Below are 24,877 nucleotides of genomic sequence, written 5' to 3' on the forward strand. Positions count from 1 at the left end.
TCTAAGAGCTATAAACACAGTTTGTCCAAGACCTAAGAGCTGTGACGCGCCGAGGGCTTTAATGTCCATCACTCCAACTCTTTGTTTGTGACGAGACAGAACCGAGGAGCATACAACTCGCCTGACAAAACTAAACGTTCAGAAAACTAAGATCATGGCATCCGATCCCATCAGTTCAGTTCAGTCACTCAGGTGTGTCCAACGCTTTGCAACCCCATGGACTCCAGCACACCAGGCCTCCCTGTTGTAGGGAATAGGCTATGCACAGGCCTCTACTATAATTAACAGGGCTTCTTTGAAAAATAAGAATGATTTTCTCATCACCCCAGGTGAAGGGCTCGGAGAAGTAAAAAGTACATTGTGGAAAAATATCTTGAAAACAAACTATTGATGTACTGATGTGACTGATGGAAAACCGTTAGTGACTGTTTCCATAACCAGAGCCTTTAAGGGAGTTGCTGAGAAAGGGCGTCACTAGCTGAAGGGCTAAACAGAGTCATGAAAGGCCTGAAGGTTTGACATTGAGGACTATGCATTTTATATCTTTATCCCCAATCTGAGATTGTAAAGAACAGATATCTCTAGAGCATGTACAAGGAAGTAGATGTTAACAATAAAAGGCATGCAAGGATTAGGATCTGGGCTTTTGCCTGTGAATGGCATCAGCCCCCTGATCCCCACTTTATTTCTGAGTCTTATTTTTCCTTATTCTTCTGCGGTACTGCTCCCTCAGGTCGGTTCATTGTTCAGCTGGTTCTGACACCTCTCCATCACCAACTCCCAGAGTTTACTCAAACTCATGTCCATCAAGTTGGTGATGCCATCTAACCATCTCATCCTCTGTCGTCCCCTTCTCCTCCCGCCTTCAATATTTCCCAGCATCAGGGTCTATTCCAATGAGTCAGTTCTTCACCTCAGGTGGCCAAAGCATTGGAGTTTCAGCTTCAACATCAGTCCTTCCGACGAATATTCAGGACTGATTTCCTTTAGGATGAACTGATTGGATCTCCTTGCAGTCCAAGGGGCTCTCAAGAGTCTCCAACACCACATTTCAAAAGTGTCAATTCTTCGGCGCTCAGCTTTCTGAGCCGGTCCCATCACTTCATGGCAAATAGATGGGGAAACAATGGAAACAGTGACAGACTTTATTTTGGGGGGCTCCAAAATCACTGCATATGGTGACTGAAGCCATGAAATTAAAAGATACTTGTTCCTTGGAAGAAAAGCTATGACCAACCTAGACAGCATATTAAAAAGCAGAGACATTACTTTGCCAACAAAGGTCCATCTAGCCAAGGCTATGGTTTTCCCAGTAGTCATGTATATAGTCATGGACTATAGAGAAAGCTGAGCGCCCAAGAATTGATGCTTTTGAACTATGGTATTGGAGAAGACTCTTGAGAGTCCCTTGGACTGCAAGGAGATCCAACCAGTCAATCCTAAAGGAAATCAGTCCTGAATATTCATTGAAGGGCTGATGTTGAAGCTGAAACTCCAATACTTTGGCCACCTGATGCAAAGAACTGACTCATTTGAAAAGACCCTGATGCTGGGAAAGATTGAAGGCAGGAGGAGAAGGGGACGACAGGGGATGAGATGGTTGGATGGCATCACCAACTCGATGGACATGAGTTTGAGCGAGTTCTGGGAGTTGGTGATGGACAGGGAGGCCTGGTGTGCTGCAGTCCATGGGGTCACAAAGAGTCAGACATGAATGAGTGACTGAACTGAACTGAAGAAAAGCCCATTCTTACCTTGGGATTATGGATTTCTCATCAGGTTAACTCCTACTCCCCCTTTTAGTCAAACATCACTTAAGATACCTTCCCTGACTCTGCAATTTAAACTAGGTTTCCCTGCTTTTCTCTCATAGCACGTTGTACTCTCCTCTATTAGTTTTACTATAGTTGATAAATACATGTTTGTTTTTTTTCCTAGTTTAATTGAGATATAATTGACAGGTTTGTATGATTATTTGCTGGTCACTGTGTTGTAAACTCCAGGAGGGCACAGTCCAAGTTAGTTTTGATATTTGTTGTCCTCATCCCACCCGCCCACTTAGAATTATGGTCTGACACAAAGCAGGTGCTCAATGAATATTTGTCGAATGAAATGAATTAGCGCACTAAATGTTAGAGAACTCTGCCCCATTGGCTAGGAGTAGCTTTGAATTTCGGCTTAAATTATGGATAAGTGTTTTAAAAGTTAGGACTGAGGATAGGTGTCTCAGGTATTTCAGCTCACAAGCCCTCTCCAAATCTCACCTGCCACTCTCCTCCGTGTAGTTTTTTTCTACCAATCCCTCTCTGCGCTCCTGGCTTTCCGGCATCATGCACCATCCCTAACAATCACAGACCAAATAAAGAGGATTGTGACAAGGACACTAAACGTGACTGCGTTTCCGTCCCAAGGCCAGAATATGACGGCAGTCGCTCATAGCTCCATTAAAGACGGCAAAGTGCACCACTTCCCTTCCCCCGCCCAGACCTGGGGACTCCTATACCCAGCGCCAGGAAGCTCAAACTCTGGCATCGACTCAGATCTTCCGTACAGCATGGCAGCTGCCGAAGACGTCGCCCACGCCAGTGACCGCCGTACAACATGGCCTCCTACGGAGAGCGCACCACACCTCCTTCCGCCCGGTCGCCGGAAGTTTCCCTTTGAAACCCAGGCGGCAGACGCGGTCGGTGGTACGGCAGTTATTGCCGAGCATCTTTTGAACCAGAGCGACGAGGCGTGCGGGCAGGAGCAGCAGGCACCTGGGTTCGGCTCTCCCGGGGCAGGAAACTGGGCTGGATGTGGGAAGTCTATGGGTTGGGATGGGAATGGTGGATTTTCGCTCTCCTGAGTCGCGCTCTCCTGGGGCCTCCGCCTGCTTGGTCGCCTTGGCCCAGCCCTGGGTAACCATTCACCTTGTAACTTCTAGGCCCCAGCCGTGCCGCCTCGTTACGATGACCAGCGTGGTTAAGACAGTGTACACCCTGCAGCCCTCCTGTGTGCTGAGCAGCGGTCTCCCTGCAGGTGGGTGTCCACGGGGCTCTTGCCCCCTGGCACTGCGAACCGGCCCTGGAGTGGTCAGGCCAGGAGTCGGGGGGCGTCAAATCTGTTGTTGGGGATGGGTGGCACCGGCAAGGAAGGGCATTCTACCGGCTTTGACAGCTTACTAACTTCCCTAGAACCGGGCTGTCTAGTTTATGATGGGAGTTAGGGAAAGGGCAGTAAGGTAGAAATTTAGACTTGCCCCACCCCCCCGCTTCTTCAAACCGACCTCTGCTGCACTCACCAATTAGATTCAAGTTGCTAACTATTCTACAATATTATTCGCAGTAAGCTAGGGATCCCTTTTATACGTGTCTGTTTTATTTCCAGAATTGGGCTGTCCTGAGGGACTGGGTTTGTTGTCAGGGAGGAGAGAAGAGAGTCATTTAAAAAGCAGCGTAGTTAGGGAGAAGCACTAGAGTTCACACTGTGTCTGGTTCCCATTTGTAACTGCACAGTGTCCTTTATATAGTACATTCTCAGCAAACATTTGTTGAGTAAAGTGAGAGAGAGGGATCAGGCCTAACTAATGCTCCAAAACTTTGGGAGAGGAGGCATGATTAAAAGCAATGTTTGATTGCTTTGCCATTTTGCTTTGTGTGACTCAGCTTGGAGTTGAAATCATCTCCTAAATTCTGCAACTGTTGAGCTGCCTAATCTAGAGATTATTGCAGAGAATTGGTTTTAAACATGAGAACTGGGTGGTGGTGGAAGGTTTTGAAGCAGCTATTTAAGATCGTTTCCCAGGTGACTCCATGCAACTGATTGATGAGGCTAGTAGGATTGACCTATGAAGTAAATAGGCTTTTCTCCAAAGGCCTTCCAGGATTTTGTTTGTCTTATATTGCTTCAGAACACCTGAATGGCAATCCTGTCATCAGCAGGGCTTAGGAGTTGATGGAAGAACTAGAGTCAGTCTTAACACTGCCTTTCCCTTAGAAAGCGGCATCTTTAGTGCAGTGGGGAGTGACTGGCATCTCCCCACCCAAACTGGAGGTTTTCATCTCTTTGCTTCTTTCCCTGTCACAGCTTTACAGTCATATGTAACCTCAATATTTAAAAAATTTTAGGCTGCCTCCCAGGTTTTTTGATGTTAGGCAAGGGTTGGTTGTTTTTTAGTTTTTTTTAACAGATAACATATCAGATCAAATCAGATCAGATCAGTCGCTCAGTCGTGTCCGACTCTTTGCGACCCCATGAATCGCAGCACGCCAGGCCTCCCTGTCCAGATAACATATACACCTGTTAAAAAAAAATTCCAAAGTTTGGAAACGATATACAGTGAAAAATTAGTCTTTCCATCCTTGGCACTAGCCATTCAGTTCCCTCCTTAGCATCTCTCATTTTAAGAAGATAGTCTTTGTTAAACACTGCTAAATTTTTCCTACAATACCATCCTTAGGTTCTAACAAATATGGGTTATTGGAACCAATTCCAGTCAATGAAGAGTGTTAATTTTGATCAGTTTGCTGTTGATACCTTTTTACATGAGATATTTCTTATCATATATGACTTATTAATACCTGAGAGAGGAGAAGGTAAATTCATTCACCCAAGGTTACCTTTTTTGACAGATCTCAGAAAGAACCCTTTTAATACTTGCTTTGTGTGAAAGAGTGTGGAAAATAGGATGTAAGTGCCCATTGAGTGTACCTATAAGTGAAATAATTTGTTAGCCTGAGAAATCATATTTATTCCAAACTGTTGTGCAGCTAAAGTCATCAAAATAAATCTTTATCAAACACAAAGTTTCCTAATGCCTGCAATTCAGTGCTTTGTACCTCATTTCTTCATCTTGATTTAATCGTTGATTTCTTCAACTTAAGATAGGTCAAGGTTTTTAAAACTATTTTTGGTTGCGCAGTCTTTCTATAGTTTTGGAGAGCGGGAGATTCTTATTGTGGTGGCTTTTTCTGTTGCAGAGCACAGGCTCTAGGCAGGCTCAGTGATTGTGGCACGCAGGCTTAGTTGCCTTGGGGCATATGAAATCTCAAAAAGCAGAGTATGGGCCCAGGTTTTTAAAGGGGCCATTTTACAGTGAACAAAATGAAAGTTGGTATAAAGTAGAAGAATCCTTTGCATGTATTAGATGGGGTAGGGTGAGGACTTAACTCCAGAACAGGTTACTTGGATTTGCTATGGAATGAAAGTGGTAGAAAGAGATGTGTGGCAGAGGGCAGCATAAGGGCTAGGAGGCAGATGCTCTCTTCTAGGGAAGAAGAGTGTCATGTCAGGGCCATTTCTCTGGTTATCTGGCAATAGCCTACCAGGATCAGAACAGAATGCCAAATAAGGAACCTAATATGAAACTCTAAACTTAAAGATGGATAAACAAAAATGGATGATGGTAAAGGCCAGCATGGAAGAGGGAAGACAACGAAAGGAGCTACTTTAGAGATGGTCTGTGAAACTGACATGTTCTGTTTACTCAGTAAGCAGGTTTTGAATTTTTGCTAATATGCCAGATACTGTCCTAGATGCTGAGGTACAAAGACATCTCCAAAGCAGGGGGCCCCAGCCTCCGGAATCTAATGCCTGATGATCTGAGGTGGAGCTGATGTAATAATCATAGAAATAGAGTGCAGGATAAATGTAATGCACTTGAAGCATTCTGAAACCATCCCCACCCCACCCCTGGTCTGAGGAAAAATTGTCTTCCAGAAAACTGGTCCCTGGTGCCAAAAAGTTTGGGGACCACTGTCTTAGAGAGCTAGTTAGTGAGCCAGTCTGGTCAAAATAACTAAGCAACAGCTGAAGCTTGAAACAGCTTGCGTGTAGCTTAGGGGAGCAGGCAAAGTGCTTAAGAGCAGAATGAGATAGTTCATTGAATTGCTGTGTGAGGCAGGGTTCAGCTGTGTTTTGCCTTGCTGGCAGCCACACTGCCTCTTGTGGTCTTTGCTTATATGAATCTCCACCTTCACAGCTACACCCTCTGGCCATTCGGTTTGCTATATCGTCAAGCTTCTGGCCACTCTCAAACACACTGCACTGTCACATTTAAAGAATTTTTGGTTTCTATTCCCAATTGGTCTACAAGTCTTATTCTTCAGGATTTATAGAATTGGCAGCTGTTGGTCATGATATGTGAGGTTTCACCCTCTTGTTTTCCTTTGCAGATGCACAAACTCGAGCCACTTTTAAGAGCCAGTTACCTGTTAAGTCCAAAGAAGTTGATGTTTCCAGACCTCATTCAGGAGCTTCAGAGAATGATGTTACAAAAATCATCAAACCGAGACGAGAGAATGGGTGAGAGTCAGAACATCAGTATCCAAATAGAACTTCTTGTTAGAAATTGCTCAGTACCAAGAATTAGTGTTTTGAAGAGCAAAAGGTGTCTCATGGATTGGCCTGTAGTCAGTGGCCCAGAGCATCACAGCATTGCTGAGCTGTTTTTCAGAACCCTCGGTATTGATAGCTCAGAAGAGGTGCAGCCAGGGTTATAATAGATACTTTTTTCCTCTCTCAGCATTTGCTCTGCATGTGCAAATAGCAGCACTGCAGCCAAACACCAGCCCTAAGTGGTAGTCATGGCAGGTGGGTGCTAGTTGTGAGCCTAAGTTGCTAGTGTGAGCACAGGCCAGCCTGGTGTAGTGTGTGTGTGTGTCCTTCCCCCAGTGCTCAGCTCCCACTGAGTCAGGTTGACATGTGGGAGCCACACCATTCTGAGCAGGAGCAGGTCTCTCAGGCTGTCAAAGCGATCAGGAAGGGAGCCCATTCCCTATTCATAAGCCTTTTTCAATAGTCTGGGTGGAAACAAAAGTGTGTGGTGCCTCAGAGCTTCTCAAGCTTGTACTGTCTGCACTGTATGTAACCTTGGGTTCTTGCCTTAGAAAATCAAGCTCTTTTTGTTCTGCCTTGTTCACAACATACGTAACAACAGTACCATGATTCTCTGTGATTGATTCCTTTGTTGTTATTATTTAATTGAGGTATAGTTGACATATGACATGTGTTAGTTTCAAGTATACAACATAGTGATTTGATATTTGTGTATACTGTTAAATGATCACCACAGTAAGGCTAGTTAACATCCTGATTTGTTTTTGCTTCTCTAGGCAGGTGAAGGCTACAGACACCTCCAGGAGGAACCTCAGGAAGAGGTGAGCAGCAGGGTAAACAAAACTTGGCCACCACTTTAGGGTAGTGGGGCTTAATACAGAGTGTGGCTCTGGTTGTACCTCAGAATCACTCATGGGACTTGTTTTACCATGTTGGAGTCTGGTGCCACCTCAGAAATTGGAATGGAATTTTTAGGGGTGAGACACAGCCAGGCCTAAGACCCAATGTCAGGGCAAGAGTTGGTGATGCAACAATCTTGAGTTACAGACAGGAGTTTGGAGGCTCCATGCCAGGACCACGGCTTAAACCCAGTGGTGGCCTATTAACAAGGGCAGGAAGCCCTCAGGATGGGAGAAGCTGCATGTGTTAGTGATTTCAAAATGAGTGTTCTGCTAGTGGTAAAATCTTTGAGAAAACTACATCTTGCTATGCTTGAGGCTTGCTTGGCCATTGTAGTCCCGAAGGCAGAAATAATATAAGCTGGAAAGTTTGTAGAAATAGGTTGTAACTCCACATCTATTATTTGAGCATGTCTTAAAAGTTCTAAAGACAAAATACTATTAAAACAGACTCATTTCAGTTCAGATCAGTCGCTCAGTCGTGTCCGACTCTTTGCAACCCCATGAATCGCAGCACGCCAGGCCTCCCTGTCCATCACCAACTCCCGGAGTTCACTCAGACTCATGTCCATCAAGTCAGTGATGCCATCCAGTCATCTCATCCTCTGTCGTCCCCTTCTCCTCCTGCCCCCAATCCCTCCCAGCACCAGAGTCTTTTCCAATGAGTCAACTCCTCGCATGAGGTGGCCAAAGTACTGGAGTTTCAGCTTTAGCATCATTCCTTCCAAAGAAATCCCAGGGCTGATCTCCTTCAGAATGGACTGGTTGGATCTCCTTGCAGTCCAAGGGACTCTCAAGAGTCTTCTCCAACACCACAGTTCAAAAGCATCAATTCTTCGGCACTCAGCCTTCTTCACAGTCCAACTCTCACATCCATACATGACCACAGGAAAAACCATTGCCTTGACTAGGCGGACCTTTGTTGGCAAAGTGATGTCTCTGCTTTTGAATATGTTATCTAGGTTGGTCATAACTTTCCTTCCAAGGAGTAAGTGTCTTTTCATTTCATGGCTGCAGTCACCATCTGCAGTAATTTTGGAGCCCCCAAAAATAAAGTCTGACACTGTTTCCACTGTTTCCCCATCTATTTCCCATGAAGTGATGGGACCGGATGCCATAAAAAGATTCAGTATTGATGATGATAATGGTTATTACTGATTAAAATTTACTATGGGTCAGTAGCTCTGTCACAAATTGCATGTATATTCTCCTTTACCCTTCACAATAATAATAATATGAGGTGAGGGTATTAATTCTACAAATGAGGAAACAACCTGAGAGGTTACAGAGCTCCCTGAAGGTCATATTCCACTATGTGGTGAGGCCAGGATTTGAACCAGCCTGTTTGTGTAACTCCATAGCCCATACTCTTAACCCCTCCACCTCTTCATCTAAGTACAATTATCATTACAGCTACAAACCATTGAGTAAACAGAAATCGGAAGAAGAGCTCAAGGATAAGAACCAGCTCTTAGAGGCTGTCAACAAGCAGTTGCACCAGAAGTTGATTGAAACTCAGGTAAGAGACCCACCAGACCTCTGCCATCAGCTGCCCTGGTGATGCATGTGGACCACACCAGGTGGTCCTGAGGGCAGGCAGAAAAGACACTGGGCTTATGCTGTGGCTGTTCCCAAGGAATGGGATGGGCCTGACCTGTCTGCATGTTCACCCCAACAGGGAGAGCTGAAGGACCTGACTCAAAAAGTAGAGCTGCTGGAGAAGTTTCAGGACAACTGTTTGGCAATTTTAGAAAGCAAAGGCCTCAACCCAGGTAAGAACTGCCTTCGGAGGAGTCCGTGCATGTGCCCTTTCCTGAGTGATTCTGGGCTGTGTGGCAGGAGTTCAGCATGGTGTCAGCTGACCTGGTCAGGGCAGGGGTTGCCTAGTAAAGCCCCGAAGATTTCAGGGAGCTCCTCTCTGGTCTCTGGTGGTGTTGACTCTGCCTGCCCAAAAGCGTTTCAGATGTTATGGAGACAGGGTTATCTCTTTCTTACCTGAACACTTTATGCCATTCTTTTGATGCTGACAGGTATGATCTTGCAAATAGATCAGAAATATCTTCTTTGTTTCAAGGGATATGGCACACAAGGAATCTTCATGGGTGGAGAGAGAGAGATGATACTGTTGAAAAGGTTCTGAAGCTGGCTAGTAATCTCTGAGTCATGATGGTCAAAATGTGATTCTTGTTCTTACCCTGTCCCTAGAGGGTAGTCTGTAACAAAGAGGAGACAACGGAAGGCATTACCCAGAGACTGTCAGAGAGCCTGAGTTGAGGAACTTGAGAATAACCAGGGAAGGAGCCCATGCTTCTCTGAGTTAGAGTACTGATTTTGAATACTGCCATTAAAATAGTGCATTTTAGGATATATTTGTTATAGTCACCATGTACGTTTTTGCATGATTTTAATTGCCTACGTATGTGCATTGTTTTTACAATAAAAATGTTGAAGGCCTATAGAGATTTTAGAAATAGTTTTATGTACTGTAAACAGACCCAAAACCTATACATTTCTTTTGGACAAATTTTCTGCTGAGCTGAGAAGAAAGTTTTGGCCATATCCATACCTGGAGAGGAAGGGGAAGTAAAATCCAGCTCTGGAGAGCAGGCATGGGGGACACTGCCGAGGTGAAAGCTTAGGAGAGAAAGTCCAGGCCCAGACCCTCAGAGAAGTTTCCCTCATGAATACTCCTGTGGAGGGCTTTTTATTTTCTTTTAAGTTGCAGTTCCCTAGGCAGGGCTGACTCTGTTGTATCTACTGGTTTTAGGCAGTGAGACCCTGGTGTCACAGCAAGACTCCACCGCAGATCACGTGGACTCCATGGTGAGGGGGCAGGTGTGAGGGGGTGAGGGCCCAGTGAGCGTGGGGCCTTGCCGATCTAAGCAGTTCTCTGCCATATTGTCGGCAAAGCCCACGAAGCAGCCTTTGGTTATCCAGGAAGAGGGTTGGTGGATGTGTACTCAAAATAGCATATTTTCCTTAAGGGTGACTTTGTGCTTACAAATAAGAGTGAGTCTAAGTTGAAAATGTACTACTTTAAAACCCATAGTAGGGTGGACTAGTGGAGACAGCTTTCTGGTTTCTCTGTTGTATGCTTTACCAAATTTTTCCCCTTATTCCTTTGCTAAAAACTGTGTCTTACAAAGGCCCAGCCTGAATTAAATTAGTCCTCTCTTTGGTTCCTTCCCCGAAGTAGGAAGGTAATTTTTGGGGATTAAAGCCTTTTGAGCTTCTGTGATCTCTTCCCCAGGAAGATCAGTTGTCATCTTAGAATACTAGGCATGGACACCTTCCTCAGCTCCTCAAGGCAACTTAGTCAGCCCTTCAGTGGCTCCTGCCTTTTGTTCATAGTGCCTGTGTAGCACGGAGCGTGTGGAGGTGTAGTCCTCTGTCCCTCCTGTGGACTCCGTTTCTCAGAGGAGCCTGGCACGTGTGTGGACACTCAGTAAATGACCGAATGCAAGGGATGTTAGTGATCATCTAATTCAACTCCTGTGAGGAGAAGAGTTTATATGAAGAAAAGTTCTTAACTTTCAATAAAGATCTGTTACTATATTTGCTACGGCTTTTCTCTTAGCTGCTGTTACAAACTTTGCAAGATGAACTGAAGCTTTTTAACGAAACAGCCAAAAAGCAGATGGAGGAGTTACAGGTGAGAGGCAGACATCACCTCAAGGCAAAATTACCATTTCTTACCACAATAGGAGGGTCTTTGGAGGACTCTTTTATTTATCTATTTATTCATTTTTAATAAACTATTTTGCAACAATTTTAGATTGTGACAAAGTTGCAAAAATAATAGAGAATTCAATTCCCCTAATATTAACATCTTACATTGTCGTGGTATATTTGTCAGGACTAAGAAACCAATATTGATGCATTACTATTAACTAAATTCCAAGACTTTGATTTCACTATTTTTTTCAACTAATTTTTTTGTTCTAAAGATGCGTAGAAATGTTCACATCCACAGGGCACAAGACAGTGTGCACATGCCAGATTACTCCAGGTGAGAGTTGACACCTGTGCAAAACCTATGCTGTGGACACTTGATATCTCAGGGAAACCTGTAATAGGAAACCCAAATTCTTGGGTCTGGACTTCTTTGAATTGTTTGGATGAACCGTGGGATACTACATGGAATCCTAGAGGATTTCATTGCTCCAGCTGAGATAACAGATTCTGTATTAAAGACAGTTCTTAAAGCCAACACAGATAAATCTAAAAAGAGACAGTGTGTGTTAGTATTCCAGTGGTCTTCCTCAATGGAACAGAATGTTTTGGTTATTGTCTTTTCTGAGTCAATGTTTTGTGGGGTTTTTTGTTTATTAATGTCTTTCTGTGCAGGCCTTAAAGGTAAAGTTGAAAATGAAAGAAGAAGAGAGAGCCCAGTTCCTTGAACAACAGACCTTATGTAGCAATCAAGTAAATGATTTCACAACAGCCCTTGAGGAAATGGAGCAGCTATTAGAAATATGATAAAAGCAGGTGGCCACATGGCTCTGTCTTGGAGATAGACTCTCAGAGGAAGCTACCTAGGACATCTGCTTCTTGGCCATGATCTTCTAGGACTCACCATCCCCAGAATGAAAACAGTTTCTGCAGTAGGATTAAAGATAGTTGATGTTGGAATGGCAATTCCTCCCTTAAGCAAGCATTCGTTCCCAGCCTCCAGATTGTCCAGCTCTCCTGAACCTCACAGTTCATAATTAGGGCCTACAGGAGAGGAGGCCTGAAAGCTTGGATCAGCCTCCTAGGATCAAAAAGCAGCACATCATTAGCATCAGGAGACTCTAAACCAGCCACAACCAGAGAAGCCAAAAGATGTGCAGGAAGAAACAGTGAAGCATACATGCTCCATGGGAGACATAACTGAAGAGTCACGTGGTCCCTTCCTAACTTGGAACACATTCTGTCCCATCCTGACTGGGCTCTGTAACCTCACTGTAAATTTATGAACTGAAAGTTACCTGAAGTGGCTTAATAATGGGGTGAAGGTATAGATAGCAATAATAGGTATGAAACAATACACCTTGGAGCTTTTAATCTAAATCATTTCTGTGGTGTTGTGTTTTTTTTTATAAAGTGTTACTTTAAATAAATATTTCTGTAACTATTCAGACTGCAGCATTGACAAATGAAAATAGCTTTTTAATCTAAATATGGCCACTGAATACTACTGAACTAATCTGTTAACAAGTTCAAGGTTACAGTTTCACCCAGAATGCTTTTCTTCTATTTAACCCAGAGTATTTTTCTTCTACTCATTTTAAGTGCTCTATGACTGGCCCCCTTCCCCACCCCCTCTTCTGTGAGCATTAGTCAGTCTTCTGTGGGTGTTCCCTGTTTGCAGCAGTGTGTGCCAGACTCCTTCCACCAGGTTTGTGTCACCAGCTGCCTGTATTCCTAAATATGCTTAATCTCTGCTGTTGCCTTGCATGGCCAATCCTGGACCTGGCCCGCTGGATTATTAGTCAACTGAAGTCCACAGCAGACCTTCTCTCCCCCTCCTTCCCCCATGGTTCACCAAAGGTGCAGCCATAATTCCTTTTTTTTTCTTACTGGATCCCAGTTCTCCAACCAGGGATTGAACCCGGGCCCTCAGCAGTGAAAGTGTGGAGCCCTGACCACTGGTGTGCTTGGTCATTCAGTCATGTCCAACTCTTTATGACCCCATGGACTGTAGTCTGCCAGGCTCCTCTGTCCATGGGATTCTCCAGGCAAGATCGCTGGAGTGGGTTACCATGCCCTCCTCCAGGGGACTTTCCAACCCAGGAATTGAATGCAGGTCTCCCACATTGCAAACAGATCCTTAACATCTGAGCCACCAGGGAAGCCGCTAACCACTGGACCTCCTAGGAATTCCCCATATTTCATTTCTTAGTCAAACTAGGCAGACTTTGACTTTAGCCATCTCCCATTTTTCCCTGGACCTCCCAATTTCTTCACCAACTCCCCCTACTCTTTATTATTACTGGAACTGTCCAGAGGCACCCAATCAACTCAAGTAACATCCCACCCTAATATATAGGGTTAAAATTCTTTGCCTTCATGCCCATATTGCATTCACACAGTTGATTATGTCTCAAATATTTTGAGGGGGAAACCCAGTTAAATAATTCACAGAAGAGCTGGATATTCTAACCATTTTCAGAATGTTTAAAAGGTTATTTGAAAGGAAAAAAGTGAAAGTGTTAGTTGCTCAGTTGTGTTCAATTCTTTGTGACACCATGGGCTGTAGCCCACCAGGTTCCTCTGTCCATGGAATTCTCCAGTCAAGCATACTGGAGTGGGTGGCCATTCCCTTCTCCAGGAGACCTTCCTGACGCCGGGAATCAAACCCAGGTCTCCTGTGTTGCAGATAGATTCTTTACCATCTGAGCCATCAGGGAAGCCCCAAAAGGTTATTTACCCAAGTGAATCTGTAATTGGCGTTTCTGGTCCCCTTAAGAGTTCTACTTGCTTCTTGAGAGAAAGGGTAGGAAACTCAGCTGTGAGATCCTCACCTCCTTGTCCTGCCTCCCTAGTTAACTCCTAAGAATGAACCTATGTCAGCTCCTCCATGACTCATTTTTCCCAATGTACAAACCCTGTTAGCTCGAGGCCTGGCCTCACAGGGGCCTTTTGCCCCACAGTTCTGCTTTGCTCCACCAATCAGCATTTGTGCACTTTGCCTTTTCTCCTGTGCCCTCTAACCTCTGCTCCATCTCCCTTTTGTACATGTGGAGGTATGTGGGTGTTTAATCTGGTCTGGAGCCTGAATAAATTCATGCATTACCTGAACTCCTTGTGATTTGCAACCTCCACGTTGCTAGTTGCTATAGGAAACTTTAATGTCACGTGACATTCTTAACCGCAAAGATGCTTGCAGTACACGCAGCGAAACATTGCACAGGTGACATAAAGGTAAATAACAAAAGCAATGATTTATTACACAGTGGGTCCTGTGATGTGGTTATGTGCTATGGTAGTTAACAGTTTGGTAAGGGAAGGCTTGATGGAGGAGGTAGCCTGGGAGTTGACGGAAAAGTAATACTTGGAGAGGTTAGCTAGAGGGTTGAGAACTTCCCAGGTTGATGAATGTGCGGAGATTAGGGGAGAGGAGCGCACACAGGACCTTGAAGCTTCATGCCTTTTCCCCCTGCCTTGCCCCGTGTGTCTCTCCCATCTGGTTGTTACTGAGTTATATCCTTTTATAATAAACCAAATCTGAGTCTGTGAGCATTCTAGCGAGTCAAACCCAAGGAAGGGATAATTGGAACTTCCAAGGAGAAAAAACTATGAGAGATAGAGGAAAAAAAAAAAAAAAACACTTGAGGGAATATCCAGATGAGTCTTGAAGAACTGAGTAAGAACACTGATTGGGCTTGGTCAGAGGGTTGAATTTAAGAGATTAGTTCTGATGCTTAAGGGAACACTTGTAATATACTATATGTGATGTTTATTTGTACATGTTTATGGGTACATGGTGTTACTAGAAGTTTTGAAGAACCTTAAGTTCTTCAAAGGCAGGCCAGAGGTTTCCAAACTGTCTTAGTTCAGTGTTCCTAGTATCTCAATATTTTATGACATGCCAAAATAAACATGTAAAAGTTCTATTTTTTTTAATATCCAAATGATAAGCACTTAATGTCTGAACAACTTAATAGATATTTGAAAAAAGAATACACAAAAATCTAAAGGTATTTTTATTTTTAAATAACTGCAGTTATTACTAACAAGATGTTGGGCACCTTAGCTTCTCAGACCTTGGAATCAAACTGGACACTACCACCTTTCTTTCCTGTTTGATACTGAGAGGAATATTGCATGATCTAACCTTGAAATTAGCCTTCTTCAAGCTAGTAGTTCACATGTTGTCTAATATGTATCACTATGATTTCCCCTAAAGTTTATTCTGTAGCATCCCAGGGAGCTTGCTGCCCAGTGGTGTCGTGGATCACAATCTGGGAACCATTAATCTAGGTAATAATGACTCACTAACACATTTTGATCAGGTAATCATCATCATGAATGTTTAGAAAAATTAATCTAGCACTGTATGAAAGATGGATGGCAGGATTAAGAGAATAGGGTCAAAAACATTGGGAAAACAGGAATCAAATGTATTAGGACCACGACAGCAAAGGTATAAAGAAAGATTTGACCACTATGGGGAACAGCATGGAGGCTCCTTTAAAAACTGAAAATAGAGCTACCACATGATCCAGCAATCCCACTCTTGAAGCGATTTAGCAGCAGCAGCAGCCAGACTTTGGTGCTGGCCATAGTTCACTTTTACAGCAATCCATTAAGACAGACATTATCTCTACGTAACAGGGAAGAAATTAGACTGAGAGAATTTGCAAAAGACCAGTTTTTAGTGAGTAGGCTGGGAATGGGCTGCAAGCTGGTTTTTATATCCTAATTTTATAACCAATTCTTATTCTGTCACCCTCGCTCAAAACCTTTATGTATGTAGATTCTTTCCCCCCACACCCATATGCCATCAACTAAGCCCACCAGGCTTCCCTGTCCCTGGGATTGCCATTTCCTTCTCCAATGCATGAAAGTGAAAAGTCAAAGTAAAGTCTCTCAGTCGTGTCTGACTCTTAGCGACCTCATGGACTGCAGCCTACCAGGCTCCTCCACCCATGGGATTTTCTAGGCAAGAGTACTGGAGTGGGGTGCCCTTGCCTTCTCGTCTGGCAGAGGTACTCAAATCCTGATGATTATTGATAAAGCTCAAAATGTACCTTGGCAAATGATAATCTTCTTAATCTTGCCCTTTAACTTTCACTACTGTACACTATATCCTTCTTACTCTCTTCTCTCTTCTCTGTCTCTGGCTCTCTCTCCTTAGTTCCCTGATTTTACCTTGTATTGGCAAGCCTCCAATACTCAATATCCCTCTCAACTGGGAACTCTCAACTTTAACTGGGGCTCAAATTACAACCACCTTAAAAAACAAAGCACCCACTGCCATTCCCTCCAAGTTACTACCTACCCTCGATTAACAGTCAAAAGTCTCAAAATTAATAAATGAGTATTTTTTAATTAAATAAATTGTTTTATCATTCCAGGACTTTCTTGGCAGTCCAGTGCAAGACTTTGCCTTCCGATACAGTGGATTTGGGTTCCATCCCACATGCTTCGAGGCCAAAAAAACCTAAATAGAAAATAGAAACAGTATTATAATAATTTCAATAAAGACTTAAAAAAAATATTCCACATTAAAAATGAATAAAGGGAATTCCCTGGCGGTCCAGTGTTTAAGACTCTGCTCTTCCACTGCAGGAGGCCCAGGTTCCATCCCTGATTAGCAAACTAGGATCCCACAAGCTGTGCCACACAGCCAAAACAAACAATCTCAAGAACTCATTGTTCTCTTGCCTTCCAATTTGGCTTAAAAGCGAAAACGATTTTATAAGGTACCTAGAGTTGGCAAATTCAGAGGGACAGAAAGTATACAGGTTACAGGTTACCAGGGACAGAGAGGAAAAGTGAAGGGGGAGTTATTTTAACATCTGCAGTTTTTGTTTGGCATGATGAAAAAGTTCTGGGAATGGACAGTAGTGACGGCTGCACTGTATTGTGAACGTACTTAATGCCACTGAACCGAACACTTAAATACGGCAAATTTCATGTATATTTTACCCTGGCTCAGATGGTAAAGAATCTGCCTGCAGTGCAGATGACCCAGGTTTGATCCCTGGAGCAGGAAGATCCTCAGGAGAAAGGAATGGCTACCCACTCCAGTATTTTTGCCTGGAGAATCCCATCAGCTATAGATCAAAGAGTCAGACATGACTGAGTGACTAAGCACCACCACCACTAGAATTTTAAAATAAAATGTAATGAGGCTCAACAAAGTGTACCAACTTTAAGCATACAGGTCGATAAATTACTGCCCCCTCCAGAGATGAGCACTAATCTGACAGGAAATCACCCTCTATGAGTACTGTCTCTTCTCGAACTTCACATAAATTGATGTGTCCATTTCATCACTGTTAAATAGAACAGAACGAATTGCTCAACATACCGTTTTTTGAATCTATAAAGGATCTGAAGTCTGCCCTTTTATTCTCAATATTAGTAAATTGCAATTTATCTTTTTTCTTGATCTGTCTTGTTAGGGCTTATAATTTTTATGTTGATTTTATTGGTTATCTATTTCATAATTCTATTGTTTATTATTCATTTCCATCTATATTTGGGGTTATAATTTACTGTTCTTTTTCTAGATTCTTAAAATAGAAGGATAGATAAATCCATTTCAACTCTTACCTTTTACAGTATATGCATTGACAACTATAAACTTCCCTCTAAGGGCCAGGTAGTTGAATCTCGAAAGTTTTGCTAAGTCCTATTTTCATTATTTGTCTTTCCTTTAAAAGCATATTCTAATTTCCATTGTGATTTCATCTTTAACCTATGGGTAATCTGGCTTCATGTCTCATTACTCTACCAAAGCAGCTTTTGATAAGGTTGTATGAAAGAAAATTTTATGGCAAGACAAGAAAAATTGTCTATTTGGCCGAATCACATAGGATGTGGGATCTTAGTTCCCTGGGGCCAGGGCAACCTGGCATTGGAAGCTCAAGAGTCAACCACTGGACTGCCAGAGAGGTCCCAAGATAAGAATAAACAATATTAAAAAAATGTTCTCTGCCCTTCAGCTTCCTGTCTCCCCTCTATTGTGCATTGTGTATTTGCATTTTGCATCAGCAAAACCTTCCCCATTGGCAGGAATGGGGCACCACAGAGGCTGATAACTTAGCACTCCAAGCACACAAGACAGTCTAAAGAACGTCTTTAGACTATTGTCTCAGTCTAAAGAAACTGAGACACGCAACAGAGACACACTGATGCAAGGGTAACTCCTGCTCGACTGCAAACAGCAACATTCCAGCATCAACAAGACGCCTTAAAATCAGATTCCTATGACAGTGCACTGATCTGGATTAAGTAAACTGCATAAACTGGATTGTGTAAACACATCATCTAATGATAATGATCTCCAAAGGTTTTTGGCACCAGGGTCCAGTTTTGTGGAAGACCATTTTTCACAAGAGTAGGGCAGGGTGGGTGTGGTTTTTGGATGATTCAAGTGCATTACATTTATCATGTACTTTATTTCTATTGTAATTACATCAACTCCACCTCAGATCATCAGGCATTAGACCCCGGAGGTTGGGGACCCCAGATCTAATGTATGGCCCTCTGTCTCAGAAAGTTTATGTAACTGACTTCTCACAGGCAGAACAGTTCTCAGAACCCAAATTTGAGGGTTACAGTCCTCAAATTTGGCTCAAATTTCTTTCATAGATCGACTTGATTAATTTTTCATTGATATACGCTTGGTGTAGTGGGCAGAATACCAGAGACACCCACCAGAAGATACCTGGAAGACACCTCAAATTGGTACTCAGTACCAGCATGGGTGTTTTGAGCCTCACTAGCTTCTCAGCATCTCTCACCAGGTGTTCTGGTGAGTTCTCCTCATACATCCAGAGCTCATGTATGCATCGTGATGATCCTGAAAGTTTTATTTGGACTAGTTTTTATTCATCTTAAGGGGCATGCATGCATTTCCTAGGCAGAGTCCCAAGGGGATCTGCAGAGTAAGTCCAGGGAAAACATATGTGGCTGATTTTTGTTAAGTTCAACTTAAACTAAAGAAAAAGGGTAAATTGATACATGGTCTGAACAAAATTTTTTGTTAGTGAAATGAGAGAGAGTTCTTCAGCTCTGAAGAATAAAGGGACATTTTGCTCCTATCGGCCACAGGCTACCCTCAGATGTGTCAATCCTTACCACATGCAGTGGTCCTACAAGGGAACCTGCTAGGAACCTGCTATGACCATTAAGTAAATACTGCCCCTCTGGGGGGCACCACAGAGGCTGATAACAGCGCTCCAAGCACGCATGACAGTCTAAAGACTGTCACCAGGAGAAACTGAGACACGTGACAGAGGCGCACTGACCCAAGGGTAACTCCTGGGGAAACTAGTGCACACCCAGTCCACCACACTGTCCTCAGAAAATTGTTCAGATGGTATCTCACACCTGAACCAGACTACCAAATCAATAATGGGAACCTGTGCCTCAAGGGCCCAGCAACTCTTGGATGAACAACTCTTGGATGAACCTATAGGAACTTCAGCTGGGTTTAAGAAACTGACACTTGCAAGTATGTAACTTAACGGCAAGGTCTGACCAAAAATCATTTGTTCCTGAGATGGCTAAAATGGGGCACTTTTGATTTACCTAAGTTGGTTTATTTGCACACTAACTTAGAAAAAGTAGGCTTACGATCAAACAGCTAGAATGGAGACATTTTAATTGGCACCTGGAAGCCTCAAAGTAAGGGAAAGATAAAATGGCTTCACTGCAAGAGACAAATCAGAAATTATCAGAAACAGTGACTAGATTAGAAAAGACCTCATAAGTCATCACTGCTTCTCCTCCTTTCTCTTCTCCTACTTTGGCTCTTTTGTATCTTCTTTTTTCTGAGCATCCCTATCCTGATCTCTCTGCTCTTCCACCTGTAATCCCAAAGGAAGAACTTGTGGAATCTAAGGGAAAGGACAAAGATACCCCTTAGGTAATAGTCACCCTCTTTAAGGAGAAACCTACACGTAGAGGGGAGCCTGTTCTTACCTTTACACCCTTGGACTAGGACAGAATTTTAAGACCTTAACTAAGGAATTTCCAGATTGTTCACAGGATCCCTTGGGTTTTGCTAAATAATTTCATTTTATAGTAAGAATTTATAAGCCTGGATATTCAAACTTACACCAGCTTGTACTTACTAGTTCTTGACAGTGCAAGTAAAGCAAGGGAATGGCTCCAAGAGATAAACTGGAAGGCACCCATAGAAGATTTTCACAGTCATGAGTCTGCAGATCACCAGAAATGTAGAGAACTTGACCACAATCTATATCAGGTTATTCTGAAAATCTTCCCCACCTGTGGGGTAGGGGATAGGGCTTGATATGAAAGGCAGTGAGCTGAAGAAGAAAGCATTTTAGTCTAGACAAGCTGACAGAGCCTGGCTTCTGTCTTAGCTGTGTTTGAAACCTTGGACTAATGGGGTACTGTAAGAAGGATCAAAAAGCGTTGCTATTAAATATGTAATTTCCTTTATTCCTCTTTGCATTAGGTGGTATTATTTTCATTTAAAAATGATGAAAGGAGACACTTGCCTGGCAGTCCAGTGGTCAACATATTGAGCTTCCACTGCAGGGGGCACAGGTTCCTTCCCCGGATGGGGAACTAAAAGTTGCATGCAGCATTGCAGCCAAAAAATAGGGAAAAAATAAAAAATAAATAAATTTAAAAAATAAAGACAATGAAAGGGAATTCCCTGGCAGTCCAGCGGTTAGGATTCTGCACTCCCACTGCCAAAGGCACAGGTTCAACCCCTAAACTGTGAGCTAAGATTCCACAAGTCATGTGGCACAGCCAAAAAAAATATATATGTATATAATGAAGTAAAGTCTGAAAAGATCCAAGAAACTTGTCTAAATTCCATATCTAGACAGCAGGATTGCAACACTGTTCCTGGACTCAGGGCACTAAACTATCTGAGATGAATTGTTCAAGAGCATTGACATCATCCCCTACCCCTAAACACACACACACACACACGCACACACGCACACGCACACACACGAACTCACAACAGAAGTGGAAAACTGCAAAGCAGGGAAAGGGACAGAAGCTGAATTCTATCTGCTCTCTTCTTTCCCCTCATACATGATTCTTCCTTTCTGCCTCCCTGAAATGGAGCGGTGTTGCAGCAAAAACAGAGGTGAGTGAACAGCCTTTGGCACATAACAGCCAAACAGGCCTACGAGAGTTAAACAATCTCCATTATTCTTTATCTGTTATTACTAGCAAACACTTGTAGCTGGACTTGTACTTCACAAAGCTAATGTCTCTCTGACTCTCTATAGATTGCCCTCTGGACTTGGCATTCTTTCCCCCTACACTCTCTTGTAGCATTCTGCATTTCAGAAAGAAGGTCATGGGCTGATAACCTCAGGGACACAAGATCGGTTGCTAAGTTGTCTGATGCCAGCTGTGGCCATCAGAAACTCTGCAAGAGAAAAAAAATAAAGTAAGACCTCCAAGAGGATATAAAACCTCTCCCTATTCCCCAAAAGGGGAGCATAGTTCTTGAGGCACTAGTTTGCTGTTTCCCTTTTGCTTGGCAAAAATAATAAAGCTCCTCTCTTCTGTTTCCTCCAAACCCTGTCTCTATATACCTATTTGGCATTGGTGGACAGGGAGCCAAGATTAGGACCCTGTGATGGGTACAAATCCTTTCTATGTCCCTATGTCCCTGTTTCTTATTTGTAGTAAAGAGGCTTCAGCCTCCTAGACCTTCCCTGAGTGCCAAAGGGCAGGTTTAAACAGTTGCTAAACAGAAAAATCACAATAAACTGTGGAAAATTCTGAAAGAGATGAGAATACCAGATCACCTGACGTGCCTTTTGAGAAACCTATATGCAGGTCAGGAAGCAACTGTTAGAACTGGACATGGAACAACAGACTGGTTCCAAATAGGAAAAGGAGTACGTCAAAGCTGTATATTGTCACCCTGCTTATTTAACTTCTTTGCAGAGTACATCATGAGAAACGCTGGGCTGGAAGAAGCACAAGCTGGAATCAAGATTGCTGGGAGAAATGTCAATAACCTCAGATATGCAGATGACACCACCCTTATGGCAGAAGGTGAAGAGGAACTCAAAAGCCTCTTGATGAAAGTGAAAGAGGAGAGTGAAAAAGTTGGCTTAAAGCTCAACATTCAGAAAACTAAGATCATGGCATCTGGTCCCATCACTTCATGGGAAATAGATGGGGAAACAGTGGAAACAGTGTCAGACTTTATTTTTTTGGGCTCCAAAATCACTGCAGATGGTGACTGCAGCCATGAAATTAAAAGACGCTTACTCCTTGGAAGGAAAGTTATGACCAACCTAGACAGCATATTCAAAAGCAGAGACATTACTTTGCCAACAAAGGTCAGTCTAGTCAAGGCTATGGTTTTTCCAGTGGTCATGTATGGATGTGAGAGTTGGACTGTGAAGAAAGCTGAGCGGCGAAGAATTGATGCTTTTGAACTGTGGTGTTGGAGAAGACTCTTGAGAGTCCCTTGAACTGCAAGGAGATCCAACCAGTCCATCCTAAAGGAGATCACTCCTGGATGTTCTTTGGAAGGAATGATATTAAAGCTGAAACTCCAGTACTTTGGCCACCTGATGCAAAGAGTTGACTCATTGGAAAAGACTCTGATGTTGGTAGGGATTGGGGGCAGAAGGAGAAGGGGACAACAGAGGATGAGATGGCTGGATGGCATCACCGACTTGATGGACATGAGTTTGAGTGAACTCCGGGAGTTGGTGATGGACAGGGAGGCCTGGCGTGCTGCAATTCATGGGGTCCCAAAGAGTCGGACACGACTGAGCAACTGAACTGAACTGAAACAGAAAAATGAGGGACGACAGAAACAAAGGAGCAGTCAAGAAATTATAGTACAATAACAAAGCAGGGGACTGGTTCCTCCTCAAGGAATATACCTAACAATATTTTTGAGTTCTTCTGCTGGAACTAAGGCCACCCCTGTGGAGAACAGTAACTTTAGGCTGAGCACCAGATTTCTGGAATAACCCTGTTACCTCACCACCAACGGTTGAGAAGAAAGTCTGCACGTAGGGGAAGATCAGGAAGACTCTGACCCCCATCCCCTTACCCACCACCCCAAATGGTTAACTGCAGTTAGCTTTCCCGCTCTCTCCCTTTAAAAACATTCAGTTAGTGCAAAATCTTCACAGAGTTGGTTCTTGGACAAGAATCTGCCTTCAACCCAGGTTGCCCTCTGAATAAAGCAATCCTTTCTATCCAACCAACACAAGTCTTTCCAGTGGGGAGCAGCCCAACCTGAGTTGGGTCCACCTCTACCCCACCCCTGTTAAAAATAAGCCCTGACTTCTGTTCTTAGGTACATTAATTAGGAAAACAGCAACTCCTTAACAACCCCCTTCCCATAAAATTCTATCAAAGTCAAACTCTGCTACATAATAAAGCAAATTTCCTGAGTTATAACCAGCGTGCACCCTAGAGCAAGGGTTCTTCTCCTAGATTTACTCTGACAATGTATTGCCAAGCATGGGGCATTCCATGTTTTTCCGTTTGCAGATTTGTCGTGGTTGTTAGGGCAGAAAGTGAAGAAGAACTAAAGAGCCTCTTGATGAAAGTGAAAGAGGAGAGTGAAAAAGTTGGCTTAAAGCTCAACATTCAGAAAACTAAGATCATAGCATCCGATCCCATCACTTATTTCAGAGCAAACAGATGGGGAAACAGTGGCTGACTTTATTTTTCTGGGCTCCAAAATCACTGCAGATGGTGATTGCAGCCATGAAATTAAAAGACACTTACTCCTGGAAGGAAAGTTATGACCAACCTGCTGCTGCTGCTGCTGCTACTAAGTCACTTCAATCGTGTCCGACTCTGTGCGACCCCATAGATGGCAGCCCACAAGGCTCCCCCGTCCCTGGGATTCTCCAGGCAAGAGCACTGGAGTGGGTTGCCATTTCCTTCTCCAATACATGAAAGTGAAAAGTGAAAGTGAAGTCGCTCAGTCGTGTCCAACTCTTAGCGACCCCATGGATTGCAGCCTACCAGGCTCCTCCGCCCATGGGATTTTCCAGGCAAGAGCACTGGAGTAGGGTGCCATTGCCTTCTCCCTATGACCAACCTAGATAGCATATTAAAAAGCAGAGACATTACTTTGTCAACAAAGGTTCGTTTAGTCAAGGCTATGGTTTTTCCAGTAGTCATGTATGGATGTGAGAGTTGGACTATAAAGAAAGCTGAGCGGCGAAGAATTGATGCTTTTGAACTGTGGTGTTGGAGAAGACTCTTGAGAGTCCCTTGGACTGCAAGGAGATCCAACCAGTCCATCCTAAAGGAGATCAGTCCTGGGTGTTCACTAGTAGGACTGATGTTGAAGCTGAAACTCCAGTACTTTGGCCACCTGATGCTAAGAGCTGACTCATTTGAAAAGACCCTGATGCTGGGAAAGATTGAGAGCAGGAGAAGGGGAGGACAAGATAGATAAGGACGTGTTTTTCCTTGGATAAGGACGACAGGAGAGGATAAGATGGTTGGATGGAATCACCGACTCAATGGACATGGGTTTGGGTGGACTTCGGGAGTTGGTGATGGACAGGGAGGCCTGGCGTGCTGCAATTCATGGGGTAGCAAAGAGTAGGACACGACTGAGGACTGAGCGACTGAACTGTGGTTGTTAACTATTTTGGCCCCGCCAGCGTCAAAAGTGAAAAAGTGAGTGTTAGTCGCTCAGTCTTCTCCGACTTTGCGACCCTATGAACTGTAGCCCGTCAGGCTCCTCTGTCCATGGAATTCTCCAGGCAAGAATACTGGAGAGTGTTGCCATTTCCTTCTCCAGGGGACCTTCCCCACCCAGGGATCAAACCCGGGTCTCTGGCGGGCGAGATCCTATTTCTCCCACCAGGAATCGAACCTTCCTCGGTGAGTGGAAGCGTTGAGGGACGTTCAGCGAATTTCCTGATTATGGTTTTACAGTTGTTTTCCCACAGATGTCTGCAATTAGGTACTGCTATTTTTAACGCCGCGGAGATACTGCATCC

The 24,877-nt window shown here is 43.6% G+C and overlaps 1 protein-coding gene across 1 annotated transcript; it reads left to right on the forward strand.

Moving 5' to 3' along the window:
• Positions 1–2,441: 2,441 nt before the first annotated feature.
• On the forward strand, positions 2,442–12,337 carry KNSTRN (kinetochore-localized astrin/SPAG5 binding protein). Its single transcript, XM_010847944.1, has 8 exons — positions 2,442–2,763; positions 2,927–3,021; positions 6,156–6,285; positions 7,095–7,139; positions 8,631–8,736; positions 8,896–8,989; positions 10,795–10,869; positions 11,565–12,337. Exons 1-7 carry the CDS (start codon positions 2,555–2,557, stop codon positions 10,818–10,820), a joined length of 705 nt encoding a protein of 234 aa, XP_010846246.1. The 5' UTR covers positions 2,442–2,554; the 3' UTR covers positions 10,821–10,869; positions 11,565–12,337.
• Positions 12,338–24,877: the final 12,540 nt, after the last annotated feature.

This window comes from Bison bison, unplaced genomic scaffold (assembly GCF_000754665.1).
Source record: "Bison bison bison isolate TAMUID 2011002044 unplaced genomic scaffold, Bison_UMD1.0 scf7180017864259, whole genome shotgun sequence".
NCBI classification, from domain to species: domain Eukaryota; kingdom Metazoa; phylum Chordata; class Mammalia; order Artiodactyla; family Bovidae; genus Bison; species Bison bison.

Coding starts and splice junctions, on each gene's coding strand:
- KNSTRN (XM_010847944.1), top strand. CDS start 2,555: ATGGCAGCTGCCGAAGACGTCGCCCACGCCAGTGACCGCCGTACAACA. Junction 8,737..8,895: donor AGAAGTTGATTGAAACTCAG/GTAAGAGACCCA, acceptor TCACCCCAACAG/GGAGAGCTGAAGGACCTGAC. Junction 8,990..10,794: donor AAGCAAAGGCCTCAACCCAG/GTAAGAACTGCC, acceptor CTTTTCTCTTAG/CTGCTGTTACAAACTTTGCA.